The sequence below is a fragment of the Lutjanus erythropterus genome, chromosome 8, assembly GCF_056507025.1.
Source record: "Lutjanus erythropterus isolate fLutEry1 chromosome 8, fLutEry1.hap2, whole genome shotgun sequence".
Lineage (NCBI taxonomy): Eukaryota > Metazoa > Chordata > Actinopteri > Lutjaniformes > Lutjanidae > Lutjanus > Lutjanus erythropterus.
In genome coordinates this window covers 20,944,298-20,963,362 of record NC_139324.1, presented here as the reverse complement: position 1 = coordinate 20,963,362, position 19,065 = coordinate 20,944,298, and the positions used below count along the sequence as shown (strand labels likewise).

General features: G+C 40.4%; 1 protein-coding gene across 1 annotated transcript in view; it reads left to right on the top strand.

Moving 5' to 3' along the window:
- The window catches only part of clybl (citrate lyase beta like), an 84,329-nt gene that overhangs the window by 41,317 nt on the left and 23,947 nt on the right, over positions 1 to 19,065 (top strand). The window contains exon 2 of the mRNA XM_084724053.1: positions 4,006 to 4,219. Within this exon, the coding sequence (XP_084580179.1) occupies positions 4,006 to 4,219 (214 nt within the window). The remainder of the gene's footprint in view (positions 1 to 4,005; positions 4,220 to 19,065) is intronic.

The window sequence follows — 19,065 nt, the reverse complement described above, 5'->3', positions numbered from 1 at the left end:
ATACAATCTTGGGGACAACTTCTCACAGAAAAGATCAGAGGTTTCCCAGTTTTCCTAGCTTTATATTGCTGTGCTCAGTAGAACACAGCAATATGTGGCTTTGTAATTGTGAGTCCAAGGTGACAAACTAGTTCCAATGGAGCTTTTTTCATTTACTTGGGTGTGATTGATAAAAGAAAAGAAATGCCTTTCCAAAACGGATAAGAATAAAAGGCTTTGTACAGAAAGAAAATGATGACACACTGGAAAAAGAAATTGTTTCTCCAAAGGCACCACAGCTCAACAGTAGTTTAGACTTCATCAGAGCAGGAGCACGTCACTAAAGCAAGACCACCTTTCCGAGAGGATGGTATTAAGTTAGGTCTCAACATTGGTTATACATGTAATTTCAAAGCCTACACTCTGATAGAACTGGTTTACATATCAGCAGAATTTCACTCTCTTTTATGTAAAGCTCAGCTAACTTACCTCTTCAATGAAAAACGTGACCTCAATAATGCTGTGGCAAGACAGAAACACTGCAATGTATCATTATCTCATGTTTTTTTGATATAGGGTTTAAACACCTTTACACAGCTTCCCAACATAGCAAACAAGCTGTAACTGTAGCAGATAGAGTATAAAAAATTGCCCTGATGAGTAATGTTGCAGCAGCACGCTTGTGTTTTCTTCCTCTGAAAATGAATAATTTAAGTGTCCTATGTCAACCTTGTTTCTATATATATACAGTTTACTTTCTTGTAACTCCAAACAGCTCTTCCAACCCTCGTCCTTTTTTTCTGATGTCCTTTTAAAAAGGGTGCAGTGGATCATATAAGATATGTTGCTTCTCGATATTGCAAATTAGTTTCTTGTCATCCATGTTGACTGCTGACCGGAGGGGAAACACAAACGTCATGGACAAAACAAACTTTGGAAAAATAGATGTTTGCTTGTTTGCATGGCTTCCTGTTAGGAACCAGCGTTATTCCTTCTTTCCTTTGAGCTGTGAAAGAGCAGAACTAGGAGCGCAGTGGAATTAAGGATGAAAATGCTGATATGGTCTCTGTTATTGACCTCTGCTTCTCGCCAAACATCAAGGCACCATCACTCCCTTTCTCCCGGTTTCAGTTTTCTGCCCTCATAATGAAACCTACCCTTAAATCAGAGCCTCCATCCTTTAGCACTTCCCTTATATTATATTTGCCTTTTAAGTGGGCACTTAGTATGGCTTTTAACATTCCCTCCTGAGTAGTATGCGCAGAATAGATTGATTTCATTTAGGTCTAAACAGCCTTCTCGTGCCCCCTACCACTCAGTACTCCCACCTCTGTCCCTCTTACCCACTATTTTCCTGTCTAATTTTGCTGTTTGCTTTCTTTCTTCCCTATCAATTTGAGGCCTGTAGCCTTTTGTCCCTGAAATAACTGGCACACCACCATGCAAATTGTGGACCAATGAAAATAGGTGGCGCTCATACAGTCCTCCCTCCAACCTTTGCCATATTTTCTCCCCAAGCATTTTGTGAATACTGTTCTCAGTCTGAATGATGCTCTATGTACCTGGAAGCACTGAAATACTAGAAGCAACCTGAATTGGTTTTAACTGCCCGCTACAACCGCAATGTCTCAGTGCAGATCAGTCCTGATTGGGACTGGAGGGCATGTGGAAGCGTAGTTGACAGGATTAAGTGGCTATTGAAGTGACTTTAGCTCCTTTAGAGAGCAAATGACAAGGAAAGGGAATAATTCACACTATCTACAAATATGATCCCTTGAAGGGCTTCTGTTACCCAGCAAGAGTTAGTGGAGGGAGAAGCTGTCTCTTGCTGTAATTAGATATATCTGATCCTAAACATTTAGCTAGTAGGACCAGTTGTTTCAGGAACAAATTATTAAGTGTCAGAGGAGGGGGACATAAGCCAGCTTCACTGTGTGTTTGTGCCATGTTTGAGTGTACATGTAGAGGTCAGAGATGTGATGATGAGCATGTGAACAACTGGTCAACTGCTAATTAATTGTGTGGCAATCTGAGTATATCCATTTTATTTTAATGTGACAGGCTAAGAAACATGAATGATTTCTGATGCATGTTTTTGCCCTCATTTTGCTGCAGGAGCACAGTCACTCAACGAGTACTTGAAAATGAAATGCGTCTAAAAGTAAAACAGCCACCAAATCCAGTTTGTTGCATGTTTTCTCTAAATGTGTAAAAAAGCATCCCCTGAACAAAGACACTGCCAAACATTTGAGAGAAGCACTCATAATGACAAAGTAATGTAGATGCTCTCAAGAGGTTTTTTTTTTTTAAACAGAATTTTTTGGTACATTTCTAGTATAAAAAATGTACTTGATACATACCACAGCAAAACAAAAAAGTCTCAATCCCAGGAACACAAAATATTTGTTTTCCTTTTCGTAAACCTGCAACCTGCACATGGTGCTGGTCTAGAAAAGTCTAAAGGCAGTGTTAAATAATTTGTTTCTGTTTTATTCACGTTCAATCAATATTAGAATTAGGAATGCATGATAATATTGGCATGTTGTCGGTATTGGCCGACAAAGGCTTTAAAATTAAATATCGTATCAGCCCGAAATCAGCATTTCTGCCCATGTGACAGGAAGTGTGAGAGTACATCTGCGATGTGTAAGTTTTAGAAGTGTCCCAAATGGATAGTAAATTCATTATTTTCAATCTTTGCTCAGTGTTGGTCATACAAGGAGTCAGATTGCTTTCCTTCAACACTACAAATTGAATTTCACATCTTTAGAGTTGTCATCCTGAGTAATACGATGAATTTGCGGAGAACAAAAAATAAAAAAAAACAAAAACAGATAAATAGAAAATTCTAAATGAGTAACAAATAGATTTTAAAAACCGTCACTCATCTTTTTCTTATTTTGCCCAGTGAATGTGTACATTTTGAAAACATTGTATTGTCTGTCTACATCTGCCAGTGGATCATCTTCCAGTGTTAATACCACTATATGGATGTCAGAATAGTGTGCATGCTGCAGAAAAGGGTTAGGCTGGTGTGGGCAGTGCCATCGGCCATCTTGATGGCTGATAGTCATCAACCACATGAGTCCTCTACCATCATTGTGATTTAGAAGCTTTCAGTATTTGAAGTAGCCTGTCCCCTCATAGTGGCCATAGAGTACGTTTTTGTCACGTGAGAGAGAAAATTAAAAGAAGTGGTTACTAAAGTAGATGCAACTAAAGTAGATAAAGCCTGTATTAGATCCAGTAAGCAATATCATCTTCCCTAATGATGTTTCACTGTGGACAAAGTCATTTAGCAATTTGGTAGCCAAATTGCCCAGACTTAATGCAGAATTTTGTGATTGATATTGCAAATCACAATAGAATTCTAAAATACATCTGCTTTTAATTATGTTTTTCCAATTAGTCATTGTGTGACTAATGAAACAGAATCATCTCTTAAGTAGTTTTTGCACCTATAATAATAGTAGTAATAAAGGTGTGAATATGGCTTTTTAAAATACAAAAACATATCTGCACTGTGTTACCCAGGCTTAAATTTTTCCATGACTCAGCTTCAACCACTACTGACACCCCTACTCATTCACTTTCTGTCCTGCCTGGATATTGAGCAGTGTGGCAACATTAGCATATGTGTGGCTCAGTGTTTGGGTGAGTTTGTTCTCAACAAAGAGCAGGTCAGCGTCTCTCATCCACTTCAATAGACAGCTGAAGGGCAAACAGAACTCCCAAAATGAAACGTTTCCAAACACTCGCTCTGGTCTGGAGGAAGAGGCCTCCTTCTAGATCTACACTTATAACATAAACCCTGTAGATATTATGAAGATGAATGCAGCAACAACCTTTAATTATTCATTGCCCTTAGCCCTGTATTGATGCCGTGTGTGCTCATGCGTAATGTATGCACTGAAGACGTGTATTTGTGAATTCAGTACCTGTGAGTGCTGTGTATGTTTATGAAGTGTGCACACAAATGCACGTATATACCTGTGTGCTTATGTATGTGTATATTTGTGTTGACAGGGAGAGCGGTTGGCTCCTGCCCAGAGCCTGGCAGTTGTGTACCGAAGCATGGCGTCATCACCATCACTCTGCCGGCCCCTCACTGCGCTACATACCCCGCAGGGCGGTTCTCTACTGCCCTGGCAATGATGAGCGAAAATTGAGGAAACTAGCGTCCCTAGATGTCGACTGTGCCGTCTTGGACTGTGAGGATGGTGTAGCCCTCAGCAAAAAGGTACATAAATACAGAGATACACGTTTGGATGTAATGCAAGCTTCGTATGAACAGGTCAGACAAGGAGCACACACACACACACACACACACACACACACAAGCACAGCTGTGTGATCCTGAATGTTTTTAATTCCATCTCCCTCCTTCAGACAGGTGCTCGGTCTTAATCACTGAAAGGAAAACTACCTAAAGGAGATGTTTAAAACAAGCACATTTCACCCTATTATGATGGTATAAAGGCAGTGGTGCCCCCCTATCAGACTTCTTTAAAACAAGGTGACCATGTCCCACTGGGTGAGCAGCGGGAAAGCACCAGATGCAGCAGGTTAAAAGCATTCTCCTCCCGCCCACACGACCTCCCCATTGGCCCTGCTGAACTGCCCATGAAATTGTGATTGGAGAGCGGGATAAAGAAGGGGCCCGGGTAAAAAGTTAACTAACAAAGGTTTTTAAGTCATGATAATAAAGATGATTGATATGGCTGGAGGCTGTTCCTGTAGTAGACAAAGACAATAAGAAGATGGCCCACGTGACTGACAGGCTAAAACTGACCCCACGATGGAGATGGTGCATGTCAGAGCTTCTGTCTTTATTATGTGTTGGAGGGAGAAAAGTGGAGAGGAATGCGGTGCTGAAGCAGCCATTCAGGCTTGAGGAGAACTCAGACGCTGGACTCTCGAGCTGTCAGCATGTGACAGGTCCATGTCTCTATCTTATTTCAACAAAAGTATCCAGCTCCAACCTACTTATATTTCTTTCACCAACGCCCTCATTTCACATCAAACATTACACGTTATTTCTGACTTTGTCTGAGTTTGCAGGAAACAGTTGTGAATTTTAAATATGAGTCTTTTTTTCTTATGCTTTTTAACCATCTAGACCCTTTGTTTGTAGAATATTACTGCAGTTCACAGAGAATCTCACTAAAATGAAAATTTCTTCCTGATTTTAAGACAGAGCTGTTTCTTTGGATTGAATGGAAAAATGAACAATCACAAGTTGTTTTCACTTTTAAAAAAATCCTCTGTCTTTCATTTCTCTGCGTTTGCTTCTTGAGTGATCATTCAGAGTTTGACAACAACATATCCTTCACTGGATCATGCCTGACTTTCAAAGTAAAAGAAAAATGTCCCACACCTGACCCCACACAGCTAAAAGACCAATCAACATTGGCAGCAGGTAGTGTCAACTTATATGAGTAAAAAATTGCTACATTTATATGTGGAAAAGTTTTTAGCAGAAAAAAAATCACAGATCTCAACACTACAATGTATATTTCTGCTCCTGCTTTTTGATGCGGACGTAAAGTATCTGCAAAACAAAGCTCAGACTTTTTCCCCCAATGTTTTAATAAACTGCGAGTGATTTTAAAATGATGAGCACTCCTGGGCGCTATAGTGAAAGATAGAACAGAAAGAGGCACTATTGGGTCTAGAGGGTTGAAAGCAATTAGCTTGTGAGCTGTACCTGTGGAGGACTGCATTAGGCTCTTGTATATCCTGTTAAAAATAAAGGGAAAAAATACTTTAACCACATCTTCCACTACTAGCACTCTTGACTAATGCACATCAAAATACCAACAATAAATTGTAGAAAATAGCATCGTACTGCAATACTTCCCTTCTTAATAATCCCATTACCTTCTCCTCCTCTGAATTGGCTACATCAGTACTACACAGTACAAAGCATGGCATTAGGACAGCTTTCACACATTTTTGACACCATAGGTCCATGTTAGCTTTAAAAGAGTCTGACACAGTGTCGGAAATCCTGTAACCTATTATATGTTTGCTAGGTCACACTGTGTAATATAAAAAATTAGCTATTTACTCAATAACAAAATGCACCTTTCCTACTGGCACCCTTTCTTCACTTCCCACACTCTCAGCTTCTTTCTCCACTGTGGCAATTGGAAATCCATGGGGGCAGTGTGTGTGTGTGTGTGTGTGTGTGTGTGTGTGTGTGTGTGTGTGTGTGTGTGTGTGGGCTCGCAGGAATACTTTTCAAACATTTCTTTTGTTTGTTTTTATTGCATACACAAGATAATTTGATTTGCAGCCCCTCTTTTGTTCAAGAGGAAAAAGATGAGGAAAGTTATTATTGTTGCTACATTCTCACAGAGTCCCAACGTCAAAACCTGTGTGCTGTATTGACTGCCCAACGGTTGACACCCAGAAACATCTCTAACAAAGCAAAACATGAGAAACTACAGCAAAGGACAGGTTTTCTGCAGATACAGACACCACCACACACTTTCAGTGGCTCATAAGTAAAGATAATGAGAAACTGAGTATATGAGTCTATACATTGTTTTTTATAATGAATATATTGCATAGTATGCCTTCTAACATCCGAGTATATGAAGTGTAATGCCTTGTCTACCAGAAGGCATTTCAGCCAAGTTCATTAGCTGTCCTTCTCCTGTGAGTCAGACACAGAAAACGAGTTATTTGAGGCTGCAAAATGTATTTTTACACTTCATGTTTATTTGTTTTGTTTTGTTTTTTTATTTAGTGAGATTATGCATAGCAAGTGAGGCAAGTAACAATGTAATACATTTTGTGATTTGACACGATTGACATGAGGGGGCAGGAAATACAACTAGTACATACAAACGGCAACAAAAACTTAATTGAATATGAATTGAAAGTGATGTGACCAAGGTACAGAAGTTCTTAACACGTGGTGTGCAGGGGCAGGCCAGTTGCTTAAGTTTATTTCCTTGAATGTGACATGCTGTTGTGTAAGTCACTAAAAATTTGAATGACATGACAGCACTGTGCCTGAATGCATCCTGAGTAGGCAGTGGTGGAGCACTGAAATTGTTACTGCTGTACTGCTAGTGTTTAACGCCACATGTAATAACTCAGATGAAGAGTGATTGATTGAGAACTTAACTTTTGAAAATGAATTCATTTATGTGCTTCAGTGGTTTAATGTCCCTTTTTGCTACAGCGATATAGAAGTGTACTCCAGGGTGTGTCAGCAAACCGTGATGTCACTCTTATGCACTTGTGCTGCAGGTCTCTAAAACCATTTAAACGGTTTATTTGGGTTGGTTCGCTTCAAATTTTTGATTCTGTTCTGAGTTCTGATGCACTTTATTGTAAGTCACTTTGGACAAAAGCGTCTGCCAAATAAATTCACTGTAGATCTGAAATGGCAGCACTTCATGCAAATCATATGCACATATTTTTGATCACATTCACATCTGCTTGTGTCAGTAAATATCCAGCTGAACTGAATAATTTTTCTTATGCAAAATTTAGAGCCCCTGTCAGTATTTTGTGGAAGGCTTTCTCAATATCCCCCATAATATATTGTCTCTAACCTGCCTTCTAATATGTCAAATAATATCTGTTCTGGGATTAACTGAATCATAAATAAATGAGAGATTTGGCTTTTTCTTTGTGAGTGTGTGGTTTCACTGACGGTTTCAGTGTATACTGTTGCTTCCATTACAGTATATTCACCATGATGACCGCACAGTCGGCATTGTGTGTTTGCCAAGAGATGCCAGGCCTCAACAATGGTCTTATAATGCATGTTTGTTTTTTTCTATGGGAGCAAAGCAGAGTGTGAGCTTGCTAAATGCCATCCTGAAGTGCTGTTTTGGCAACGGCAACAATGGGTTAGGTGAAATGCGAGGTTAGCCACCGGGTATGCATGGATAGGCCTTAAATGGGGCTACTGCCCACAACCACCCTCCTATTATGTGTTCATTAATGTATTCTTTTCATTATCTCTCACCTTCACCTTAAAACAGAGAACGATATTCATGACAAAAAGGTACGCCATGAAGGTCAGTCGGCCCCCTCCCCTTGAAAATTGAAATCCGGGAGTGCCCCGCTTTAATTGCCTGCTGCTTTGACTCCAAAAAATGTGTGCGCTCCATCTTGGCAGCAATGCTGGCTGCTTAAGAGGCAGGGAGATGAGAAAAAGGGAGTAAAGGGTATGAGCCACCCAGAGCTTGCTAACTGTCACCACAGACCCAGAGGGGAGAGAAGGGGGAGGAGGGAAGACAAGGCTGACTGCTCTAACACTCTTACACATATCATCATATCTGTATGATCAGTGGGGTGGAGGAAGAGGGAGGGCAGGTTGAAACCCCGGAGCGGAACTGACGGCTACACCTGTCCTCTCTCCTCCTCCTCTCCCTCTCTGTCTTGTTCTTTTATTGTCCCTCTCTCGCACTCGTCTCCCCTCGCCAGGGTCCTCAGGGTTAAGATTGTTTATCTCTCTCTCTCATGTTCCCTCTCTGTCTCTCGGTGCCCTGTGGTCCACTATTCCTCCTGGTGTTTCTCTCCTGCTCCCTCTCTTTTCCCCACATGGGTCCCTCCATCCTCCCTGACTCCCCCCTGCCTCCCTGCCGTAGAGATTCTCTCCTAATCCCTGGAAGTTTGGAACTAATGAACTAACTGCTGAGCCGCTGCCACGGAGCTTGGTCCCAAACTATACTGTACTTCACACTCGATTTCCTCTCCAGATGGCATGGTGGCGCGGCCGACACGACGGGGAGCACCTCTCGCACACCAGCACGCGCCTGCAAATACACACAGGGACACAAGACATGCAGAACTCAAGCATGCACACACAAGCGAGTGTGCACAAACAGACACATACAGACATCCACACACAAATGTGCGCAACATGCAGGCACAAGCACATACACAACTTGTTACAGTCTGCAGCCCACTGTACATCAGTCGAGCATGACAGAGGACCTGTGTCCTGCATTCACTATCAGCAGATTACAGAAGCAGGACCACTTGTTAGTGCTTAGAATGGCTATTTGTTCATCCATCCATTGTTAAACCATCACAAATAACTTGGGCCACGTGGAAACCAGAAACCTGCCACTCCTGGATTTTACAGTTTTATGAGTACATGGATGGAAGGTTCTACTGAATTGGCATTTGAGGACATCCACAGTGAAACATCATGCTGGATGATGACATCGTTGTTCTGTATTAGAGCAGAAAAGAAGCTCACCACTGCCTGACTCTGTTGGGAAAAGGGAGCAGGCAGATCAACGAGTATTTTTGTCTCTGTACCGTGTGTCCATAACTCTGAAGGTTCAAAGTTAGCCAGCTAGTTATACTAGGAAGCTAAAGCTAAAAAAAAAACAATAACAATGGCACGACTGAAAGAAACGCACTAATGGTGGACCACAGAAAAGAAATACCAGTGTAACCAAGCTTCTTGGTTTAATAAGAGTATATATAAACAGAACATACAGACATAGAGCAATGACCAGTGGCAACAGCTTGCTTCTACTTTCTCCCTCCACATGTGAAAAGCTCTTCCAACTACTCCTGCCTCTGAGGGGACACACTACCATTTTAACATTGTGATTTAAAAGCCTTCCATATTTGAGGTAGAGCCTCTGACAGCCATCGTGCCCTGACCCTACATGGATGTGATCACAACCACCAAACATACATGTTTCCTTTTTGAAAAATTACAGGAGTAACCTCTTAGCAGAGACATTAGAGATTGTTTGTAGAGATCGCAGATATCATTTCTACCATGATTTTTATAGATGTGCGGCTGCTATTTTTTTCCTTCCCGATACTGATTTTAATATCTGAACTTTGTGTATGAGCCAATGCAGAGTTCTGATTTGATACCAGTGCTTTAAAAAAATGTGTATTTGAGTGTTCGTGTGTATTGTATAGCTATAGCTATAGTTGTATAACTGCTACCTGTGACAGTAAGTACTGTATAGTGCATAACATAGAAGCTACTGAAAGTACTAATAATTCTTTCATGTCATACATGAAGGGACACCAACATGAAACTATGCACCATCAATAAATATAATGGAATCTGAGCAAAATAACTACACCCTGAGCAATTTGTTTATTCAAAACCTTCCTGTCACAATCTTGACAAAGAATAAAAAATGTTAAACTTATAAAAGATTTATTACAGGTCTGTTGTAGCAAGTACAAATGTCTTATACCCCCTGTAAATTAACAGTATCTGTAACTTCTTATGCAAGAAAAGGTGGCATGAAAAGGCCTTGATTGCATTTGATTTATTGAGTTTAATATTTCACATTGTCAAACTTAGCGGTCATTAGTAATAGTTGCAGTTATTTTACTAAAAGGCAGTTCTGTTTCTTGCTTTATTTTGTTTAATTAATGACTGAGACACTGATGGTTACTTATATATGTGGTAGTCGTTAACTCATTAAGTAAACTGTTAACCCTTACGTCATATGTTTCCCCCTGGTAGCACTACAAGACACAAAGACAAGACACAAACCACAAACCTTTGTGGTTGCAGTGAGAGCAGCTGAAGGAAGAGTGGATGGCACATCATGGAGAGGATGACATTATTATGGTCTATTAACTTTTTGTAGCACAGTCAATATATGAGCTATGGTCTATGCATGAACTGTGTCTGACACCAGAGATTTTCAACTTACCATAAATTATGCAGCCAACTGTCAACTGATACATGACCTCAGTTCAATGCTCACTGTGTTATTCCAGAGGACACTGAAAGATCTGGTCTCTGTTTAAGTGGATTCAAATGACTGAACCCAGAAAGAGCTCCTGGGAAATAATGTTAGCCAGTTGAATTATGAATACTGAACATTTGTATTTAGTGTGTATTTACATCCGTGTATGTACGGGATTTTGTGTGTGTGTGTGTGTGAGTGTGTTTGTATACTTGTGCGCTCAACACCTCAGAGGACCCGGGAGACTTGAGAGAAACTCCTAGTCAGGCTGCCAAGACTCACAAACGGGATGCGAGCCGCTCAGCCAGAAAATAGACCCTGTCCCAGCCAGATCAGAAAGACCTTTACTCCACACCTTACTGTCCGTCACAGTGCATGTGTGTGTGTGTTAAGTGTCATGTGTCAGGTATCGATTGGAGTCCTTTGGGAGGGTATGATAGGCGAGCGAGAGGTCAGGGTACATAGGAGAGTGATGACAGCGCTGTGATCAGCATTCGTTGCTCAGGAGTGCAGAGGGCTTGTCTGCTGGTGGAGCACGTAGAAAGTGGAGGGATTTAAAGGAGTGAAATTTTAAACATTTTTTTCTCATGTGTGTTTTTTAAGATGTCGGTTCAAGTCATAGATTACATTTGAGCTTTCTCACGTCTTTTGATTGTCTTTTGAGACACACTTGTGCAGCAGCTCCAGATAATGTGGGTTAAGGAAGAGGATTGAGGCAGAGCGAGGGAATCGGAAAATGCTGAGACACAGAGAACAGAGAGGCCCTCTCTCCCTCTCTCATTATCCTGTTACACTCCTGTGTTTTCACTGGCAGAGCCGCCGCCCGCACCGCTCTGTGCTACGTGGGCTGTGCAACGCAACACTTGGAGAGTAACCCCAGTAGGAGGAGTGATGATGGAGAAGGTGATGAGGAGAGGAAAACATGAAAGAATGGGAGGAGGAGGAGGAAAAGAGTGGAGCAGATGTTGGCGCATGAGGGGGAAAAAATAAGCAGTGCTATACCTCTCTTATATTGCAAGAAATGTACTTAATTTTAATCTTCTGTTTTAAAGGAGAAATATTTACTTTTATAAATCATAAAATGACCGTAATGTCATCAAGGAGTAGGAAGCATGCGAAGTTGAATTACCGGCTTCTCTAACAACAATGCAACAAATTTCTATTATGCTCTATAACTTGTGTATCGTAAGACATTATTACAAATTTTTTTAGAAGGAGTAGATGTTTATAACAGTTAAATTGAACAATATGTTAACAGAATCAGGCAAGCAGTCCCTGAATGCCAACCCAGTTATAAACAGCTGATCAACTTGCATTGTAGGACTTGTTACTGTCAAATAACACTGTTGCGCTCACCTTACAGTGCTCCTGCAGCCTGCCTGAGCTTTCTGAGTCTGGGAAGGAGGGGGCAGGGGAAACATCTTGCATCAAGCATAGGCTGTACATTAAATAGGACCTCAACCTAGTTAATATATCATCTATGGCTCCAACTCGCTACTTGGACTGCAGCACTTATTATTATTATTGTTGTTGTGTACAGTTGTTTCGTATCCCTCCTTTAATAGCAGGACGTGTTAGAGTAATCACAGCTGGCTGTTTGCTAACACTGTCAAATTCTCCTCTGCCACTGCTGCTAAAACAAATAATAAAAAGAAGAGGAAAAATAAACTTGTCATTATAAAATCATATCAAATCAATCAGTCCAACATAAAAATTATAAAGTGAGATACACTCAAGGTTAAGAAATTATTCCAAGTAAGAAATGTGAATATAAAGTGTGAAAAATGGAATAAAATAAGTTTAATATGCCCTCTTAATCTTTTTTTTTTTTTTTTTTTAACCACAAAGAAAGATATATAGTATTGATCTGAAGCTGTATCTGCGGACCTCCAGTCAAAGCATTGCACGGTCTGGTTCTCCATCGCCATGTTGTCATCATCTAATTAGTTGCATTTTTCACATGTGGCCTCAAGACACATGTTTGCAGTTTACTTGTTGTGTTTTCACACCTTCTTCACCTTATTAGCACCTTAGTCACACGAACTGATTTTGACAGTAAGTTGAGAAGAAATGCATCCTCTCACTGATCTGCCACAAGACTTCTTTTTTTCCTCACATTGTACAGCTTCAGTTTCATTTTCACTGCAGGAACCAATTTATAGGTTACAACAAACGGTGGTCTTGAGATCATAAAAACTGCTTTGTACATTTTAAATACATATTTGTGGTTCATTCTTTTTTTTTCACATTTTAAAGGCAGGATTAGTAAGATTTGTCAGTTGCTGTATGTAAAAGCACCAGAAAGGTTGATTGATTGTTGAATATCATTCCCAGGATGTCAAATACGGACATTTTAGGTTGGTAAAGCACCTCGAGTAGAGTAAAATATTGAGAAAACAAGAAGGGGTGGGCAGAAGGTGGGGCCTCTGTGGATGCAGGTGCTGCCACACATTTCTGGTGGGTCATGGTAGAGGATTGAGCGGCTTTATTTTTGTATCAGTATATACATTATTTCTTGGGGAGAATCCTACATATTTTTACTTTAATTGAGCAGTTTGCATTTTTTACAATGCTCTTCTATTTTGAATTTAGTCCATTTAAAGGTCTAGTGTGTAAGATTTTCAGGGGTTTCTTTGCAGAAATGCAATATAATATTCATTAGCTTGTTTTTATTATCCATGAGTGTGTTTTGACCTGAAAATAAGAAATGTTTTCTTTTCCTTACGTTAGAATGAGCTGTTCTTATCTACAGAGAGCACAGGTCCTGTTTCATGTAGTCCACTTTGTTGCACCAGCATGTTTCTACAGTAGCCCAGAACAGACAAGCCAAACACTGGCTCTAGATACAGCCTGTTGTGTTTTGCACGACTTTCGCGGCCACCGTAGTTTCAACCCCATGCTTGGAAAGGGAGAGTGAGACAGGGTGATTACATTATTTATTGATAATAATAACTGGTGAGTTGATATCAACGCAGCCAAATTTCAAGCAAGTACAACAACACAACAAGAGGCTCCCAGCAACGACTGAAAACCCAGTCTAAAATTTGCTCTTGCCATTTGCTTAGTCTTTCACTTCCCACCTTCCTCTATTAACGCCCTCTTGGGTCTCTTCGCCTCTGCTGTGGTGTCTGCAGAGGCTTCTGAGTCCAGTTAAAAATACATCGCTGCTGCCCATTCCTGCCCTGCTCCCCACCAGCATTCCCCACAGGTACCCCACCGCCCAGACCTTGAAAATTTCCCACTTGATCCAAAGCTCCCGTGCTAGTGGTGTAAATACCAGCACTCTCTGGTGCTTCAAGCTCCCAGTTCGGTCCAGGTAGATTCAATTAGTTGCACAGCTAATTAGCAAACTAGCTCCAGTTAATACCAGTTCATGTTTATATTAGCAGGGTTTTATTTGGCGCATGTTAGGTTTACTGGTGTAATGCATACAAGTGAAACAGATATTCCATGAACATCTGTTTCAACCATATAAACCAGCTTTCCCTTACAGTCTGAAGAAAGGTACTTGATGATCTCTACTAATTTTTAAGTGGCAGTTCAGATGCTTTCATCAAACATCATGGCAGTGGTGGTTAGATATTTGCTCAGTTTAATTGCTGATGATCAACTGTACATATGCAGCTTTATTGTCTTAACTCTGCAGATTGTGCTGACTCATAATGGCAGAGAGAACCTGGTCAGTTTAGCAGTTTAGATAGGAGTCAAAAACTGAAATGATCATGTTTAAGCCTAAATCATGGCTGCATCTGAATAAAATAATATTTGTAGTTTTAAAAACAAACAAAGTTAAGTTTTCTCCCAAGTTCTCTTTGACCTTGTGCAATATTTGCTGTAACTTCACAGCAACCACACCTTGGCTTCTGTATTCCTTTTAATTTCTTCCTTGGTATTTATTTTCCATGTGTGTCATTTCCTTAACCCCAGTGCACATATTCAGTCACCATCTGGCGTGGACTCAAAATAATAGTGATATATATCAGTAATATACACATCATGAATAGTGGAAGAAAACTGTTCAGTGAAATGTTCAGGAGTTTCACTTAAATACATTTAATGCAAACTGCCATGAAAGCACATTATGAATACGTCCTGGATCATAAACAGCCTATCATATCCCTTGATAGTGGAGCGTGCCACGAGTGACACGCAAACAGGCAATTATTTAACAGGGTCAGATGCACGTGACACAACAACAGAAACAGCATTGAGTAAGAAAATGATTGCAGACGTTGAGAAAACCAAACTGAGATGGCGAAATTCAAAGTAAAATCTTTAAATGTAACTTTTTTTCTCCTGGTCTTTATTAAAAAATAGGTCATTAAAATTATAGTTTAGTATTATAGTTTAGAATAATTAAAGTTTGTAGTCGACTGAAACCAAACATTTTTATACTGATACATTTCTCAGCTATATTGCCCCGTCCTACTCACAAGCCACGAGTTGCATTTGCACCCAATTCCACATCAAACAGCAACATGCCAACTATTGTCCTAGATTTAGAAAATACTTGAAAGGCTCATGATTTAAAGATTCCCTCCAGCTCATACAGGCTTCAAAGCTAGCTAATAAAGCCAAATGTAACTCACTTACATACCTTAATAATAATATTCACAGTTAAAATCAGTCATTAACTTAAAAGAAAGCTAATAGAGAGACATCAAGTTAAGCATAATTAGTCCTGTGTTAGTTGTTGTGAGTACTCTGGACAGACTTAATATGGGTGGAGTTGGCTGTACTGGGAGATGTAAATGAGGCATAAATCATTAGGAAACAAACTGATGCATAATCACTAATGAACAAAGTAAATAAATTTAATTATGCAGAGAATAGATTATACTGTATATCTTGTAAAGATACTGAATGATGAGTTTCCTCCATTTTTCCTACAAAATGGATACATAGCCTTGGGAATTTATTTCCCCCCCAAAAAAAACATTGCAATGCAGCTTGTAATGAACTGTAACCAAAGAGCTGTAATGAGATCTTTTCATGGCTAATTAAAATGAATAAATAGTGTGCAATAACTAGCTGTTTCTCCACCTCAGGCTGTCAGTTTTGACCAACAATGACAAGCAGGTTTCATGATTTACAAATTCCTCCTCTTCTATCCTGCTAGTTATGTCTTGTTGTCTGCCCTGACAGGATAACAGATAGCACGGTGTGCCTCCAACTGACAGAGTGAAGGCCTGAATCTCCTTCTGCTACGTCTCAGTTATCAACGTAGCCTGAATTAGTCAGTCATCTCACTGCAGCTTTCTGGAGTGCAGCGTGTCACTTGTCAAAACCCATCCACAATGACTTGAAACCTGCTAACGCGCGCACACACACACACACACACTCACCAACACACTCGTACTGACAAAGACAGATGAACAAATGCGTACAGAGTCACACTTCAGGCAGACAGCCTTCACCTGAGATAGTCTACAGCTCATTTTAAATGGCATCGGGAGTTGCACAGCAGGATGCAAAACGCCAGCTCTCAAAAAGTAAAAATAAATAAATAAATAAATGAACATGGAAAAACAGCTACACTAATTGTGACTCATGATGATTTCTCACTCTTCATGCAAAACCAAAAGAAAAAAAACTCAGCACTCTTTCTTTTTTCTACCCTATTTTTTTTGTCATTTATGTATTTTGCTGTTTCTCAGGCTATTGATACTGTACCCACAATAATTTTGCTAGAAGAATTGATTATACCCTTTCTTATGCCTTGTCTAATACACATTTCTTATCATGAAGAACTCGATTTGTCCTTGTTTCTCTCCGGTATACAGCAGTAATATGCAGTGAACTCTTTGTCTGGGTAGACAGTGACCTATCCATGTTAAATATGACTACGCTGAATCAGCAAAGCAGCCACAAGTTCATATGATGCATTGATAGACAAAATATAGTCCACATTAAGTAGGAAATAAATTAACAATTAAGCACGGGAGTTACATTAGCTTTCAAGGAAAGCTTTTGCACAATCAAACCAATAGACACATCTACACAATAAATGCCAATTAAGAGAGAGAGAGAGAGAGACTCATTACTACATTTTAAAACTTATTTTGTTTGGCAATGCAGCAGGTCACATGCTCAGTGCCATATCAGTGAGGCTTTTGCCGAAGGTTTTCAAGGTGATCTGAGAATGGTCAGTCTGTTTGGAAAGTTGGTGTAATCTTTTGCCCCTTCCGCTGTCGGGGGGTCATGATTTGCCAAATCCACGATTCGATTTGGCTTTCGATTTTAAAGCCACAATTTGATTTTCACATTTTTTTTTAAAGCACTGACAGCTGTGCCATTGTTAGACTACAGAATCTTGATTTTTAAGCATCAACAGATTATTGATTTTATGCCCTATCATTTCAGTTTCAAACTAAAAACAAAAAGATAGTCTATAGTATCAAATGTGATATAATGACCAGTAAGCTGTATTGTTGTAAGCTGGAATGCCACAAGTAGGCAAGGTCGGTCTGTGCCTTAATGCTTGTCATCCAACTCAGTGTGAGAACCGACTATGCATCCACAAACCTACGAAAATGTAGGCCTTAGGGCAGACGGAGGCACAGACAGGCTCAGCTTTCAGGAAAGGTAAATGGGATGAAACTGTATCAATAGCAGTATATTATAGAGGGCATGCACTGATGTCACTTTCCCACCAGGACACGCCCCCTCAGTCAGACTGAAACATCCTGACATCCTGCAACATGGCTGCTTTAGTAGGAAACTGAGAAACCAGGAGTATTTATCTGCGTAAATTAAAGGCTGTTAGACTCAGCAGTGATCCATACCACAGTGGTTCATGGACATTGACATCTGACCAGGAATCAGGTTTCCTTACATTTACTTGTACCTGATTTTGATGCCAGGGTAATACACAAAGCAAAGAAGACGTACAAAAGTGGTTGCGTGGTTGTAATGTTATTTCAAGGCGGGATTTGTTTTTTGAACCACATTTGAAATTTAAGCACCGTTGAAGATGCACAATGTGATGTGAGATTGTTGCATGGACTATAAATGAAAGATGCTACATATTTAATTCATAAATAACATTAGTCAATACAGTATGTAACTTAAAGTATGATTTTGCCCAATTATCCATCATACCCGACACAAAATGGCATCTGCAAATCCATGTTTCAGTGCCTGGATTCCAGCTGTTTCTGTGAATTGCGGAGATCTTTCGCTTCTCCTTTCTTTATCTTTTGGCAGTTTGTTAAAAGATCGCTCCAATTTCTTGTTAAATGTGTTTGTTCAGTCAATCACACAACAACTCTATCCCATTTTAGATATTTGTGTTTTTGTGGCATTCAGGCTGAAAGCTATTGCTGCCATTCAGTAGTCTTTTTGCCACTCAGTGGGTGTAACTGTGGTGATTTTGCCTACTGTTACACCACGTGCATACCCTCTATACTTTCAAAATGTCTATTCTGACTAATTTTACTGGAGTATGTGTAATTCTGAGACAAATTATGAATGATGAAAAGTTTAAATAAAACAACTAAGTAAAATTCATAAACTTTTGAAAATGAATAAACAATCAATAGATACAGCTATCATGTAATCTCGATATTTCTTTTTAGCTTTGGTGAGGCACTGCCTAGGGACAGAGAATGTGTCTTTACACCCAGAGTCTGTCCAGAGGCGATGCTTGACGTTGCTTGTTTCAAGCTGCATGACGGCTGAGCTGGACATCCATGATCTGATGCTGGACAGGAAGGTGGTCCTGCTGTGGACTGTACACACATCCGTTTGGATGCTCCGGTCTGATGTGGTGTCTACAAGGCAGTGACCATGCTGTGTCACGTATACACAGCACTCTGTAGGATCCTGGCCGTCAAGGCTCAGGCTGTGTGTTAAGGAGCTGACCTCCCTCTCTGGAAGGTCAGCCTCTCTGCACTTGAAAAGCTTCTCGTGTGCATCTATGCGTTTGGCGGCCCTGCCCGCCTGGCCGACTGCTCGCCCGCCCGCCTGCCTTGTGTGTCAGCTTCTAATGATGAGGATGATGGAGGGAATCAAAGAGGAGATGGAGCTGACGTCGGGGCGAGCTCTCCATGGGACACCAGGTGATTGGGGAGGGAGCTTTGAAGCAACTTGTTGGATGGCTGTCCATTAATGTAAAATATCTCCTTTTCAAAGGGCTTTATTCAAGCTCGGAGTAGTGGAGCCCATAGGGGTCAAGGTGTCTGGCAGAATAATCTCTCTCTCGCTTTTAGAGGGAAAGGGAGATAAAAGAAAGGTGGGCGTACAGTGACCTGGCCATCTCCTTATCCATTCCTGGCGTCATAGGTTCAGAAATACCGTCGCAAAAGGATGAAAGTCCAGGAGACAATCCTTGCAATGAGCAGTCTCGGGTTACATTAAAAGGATTTTATACATGCAA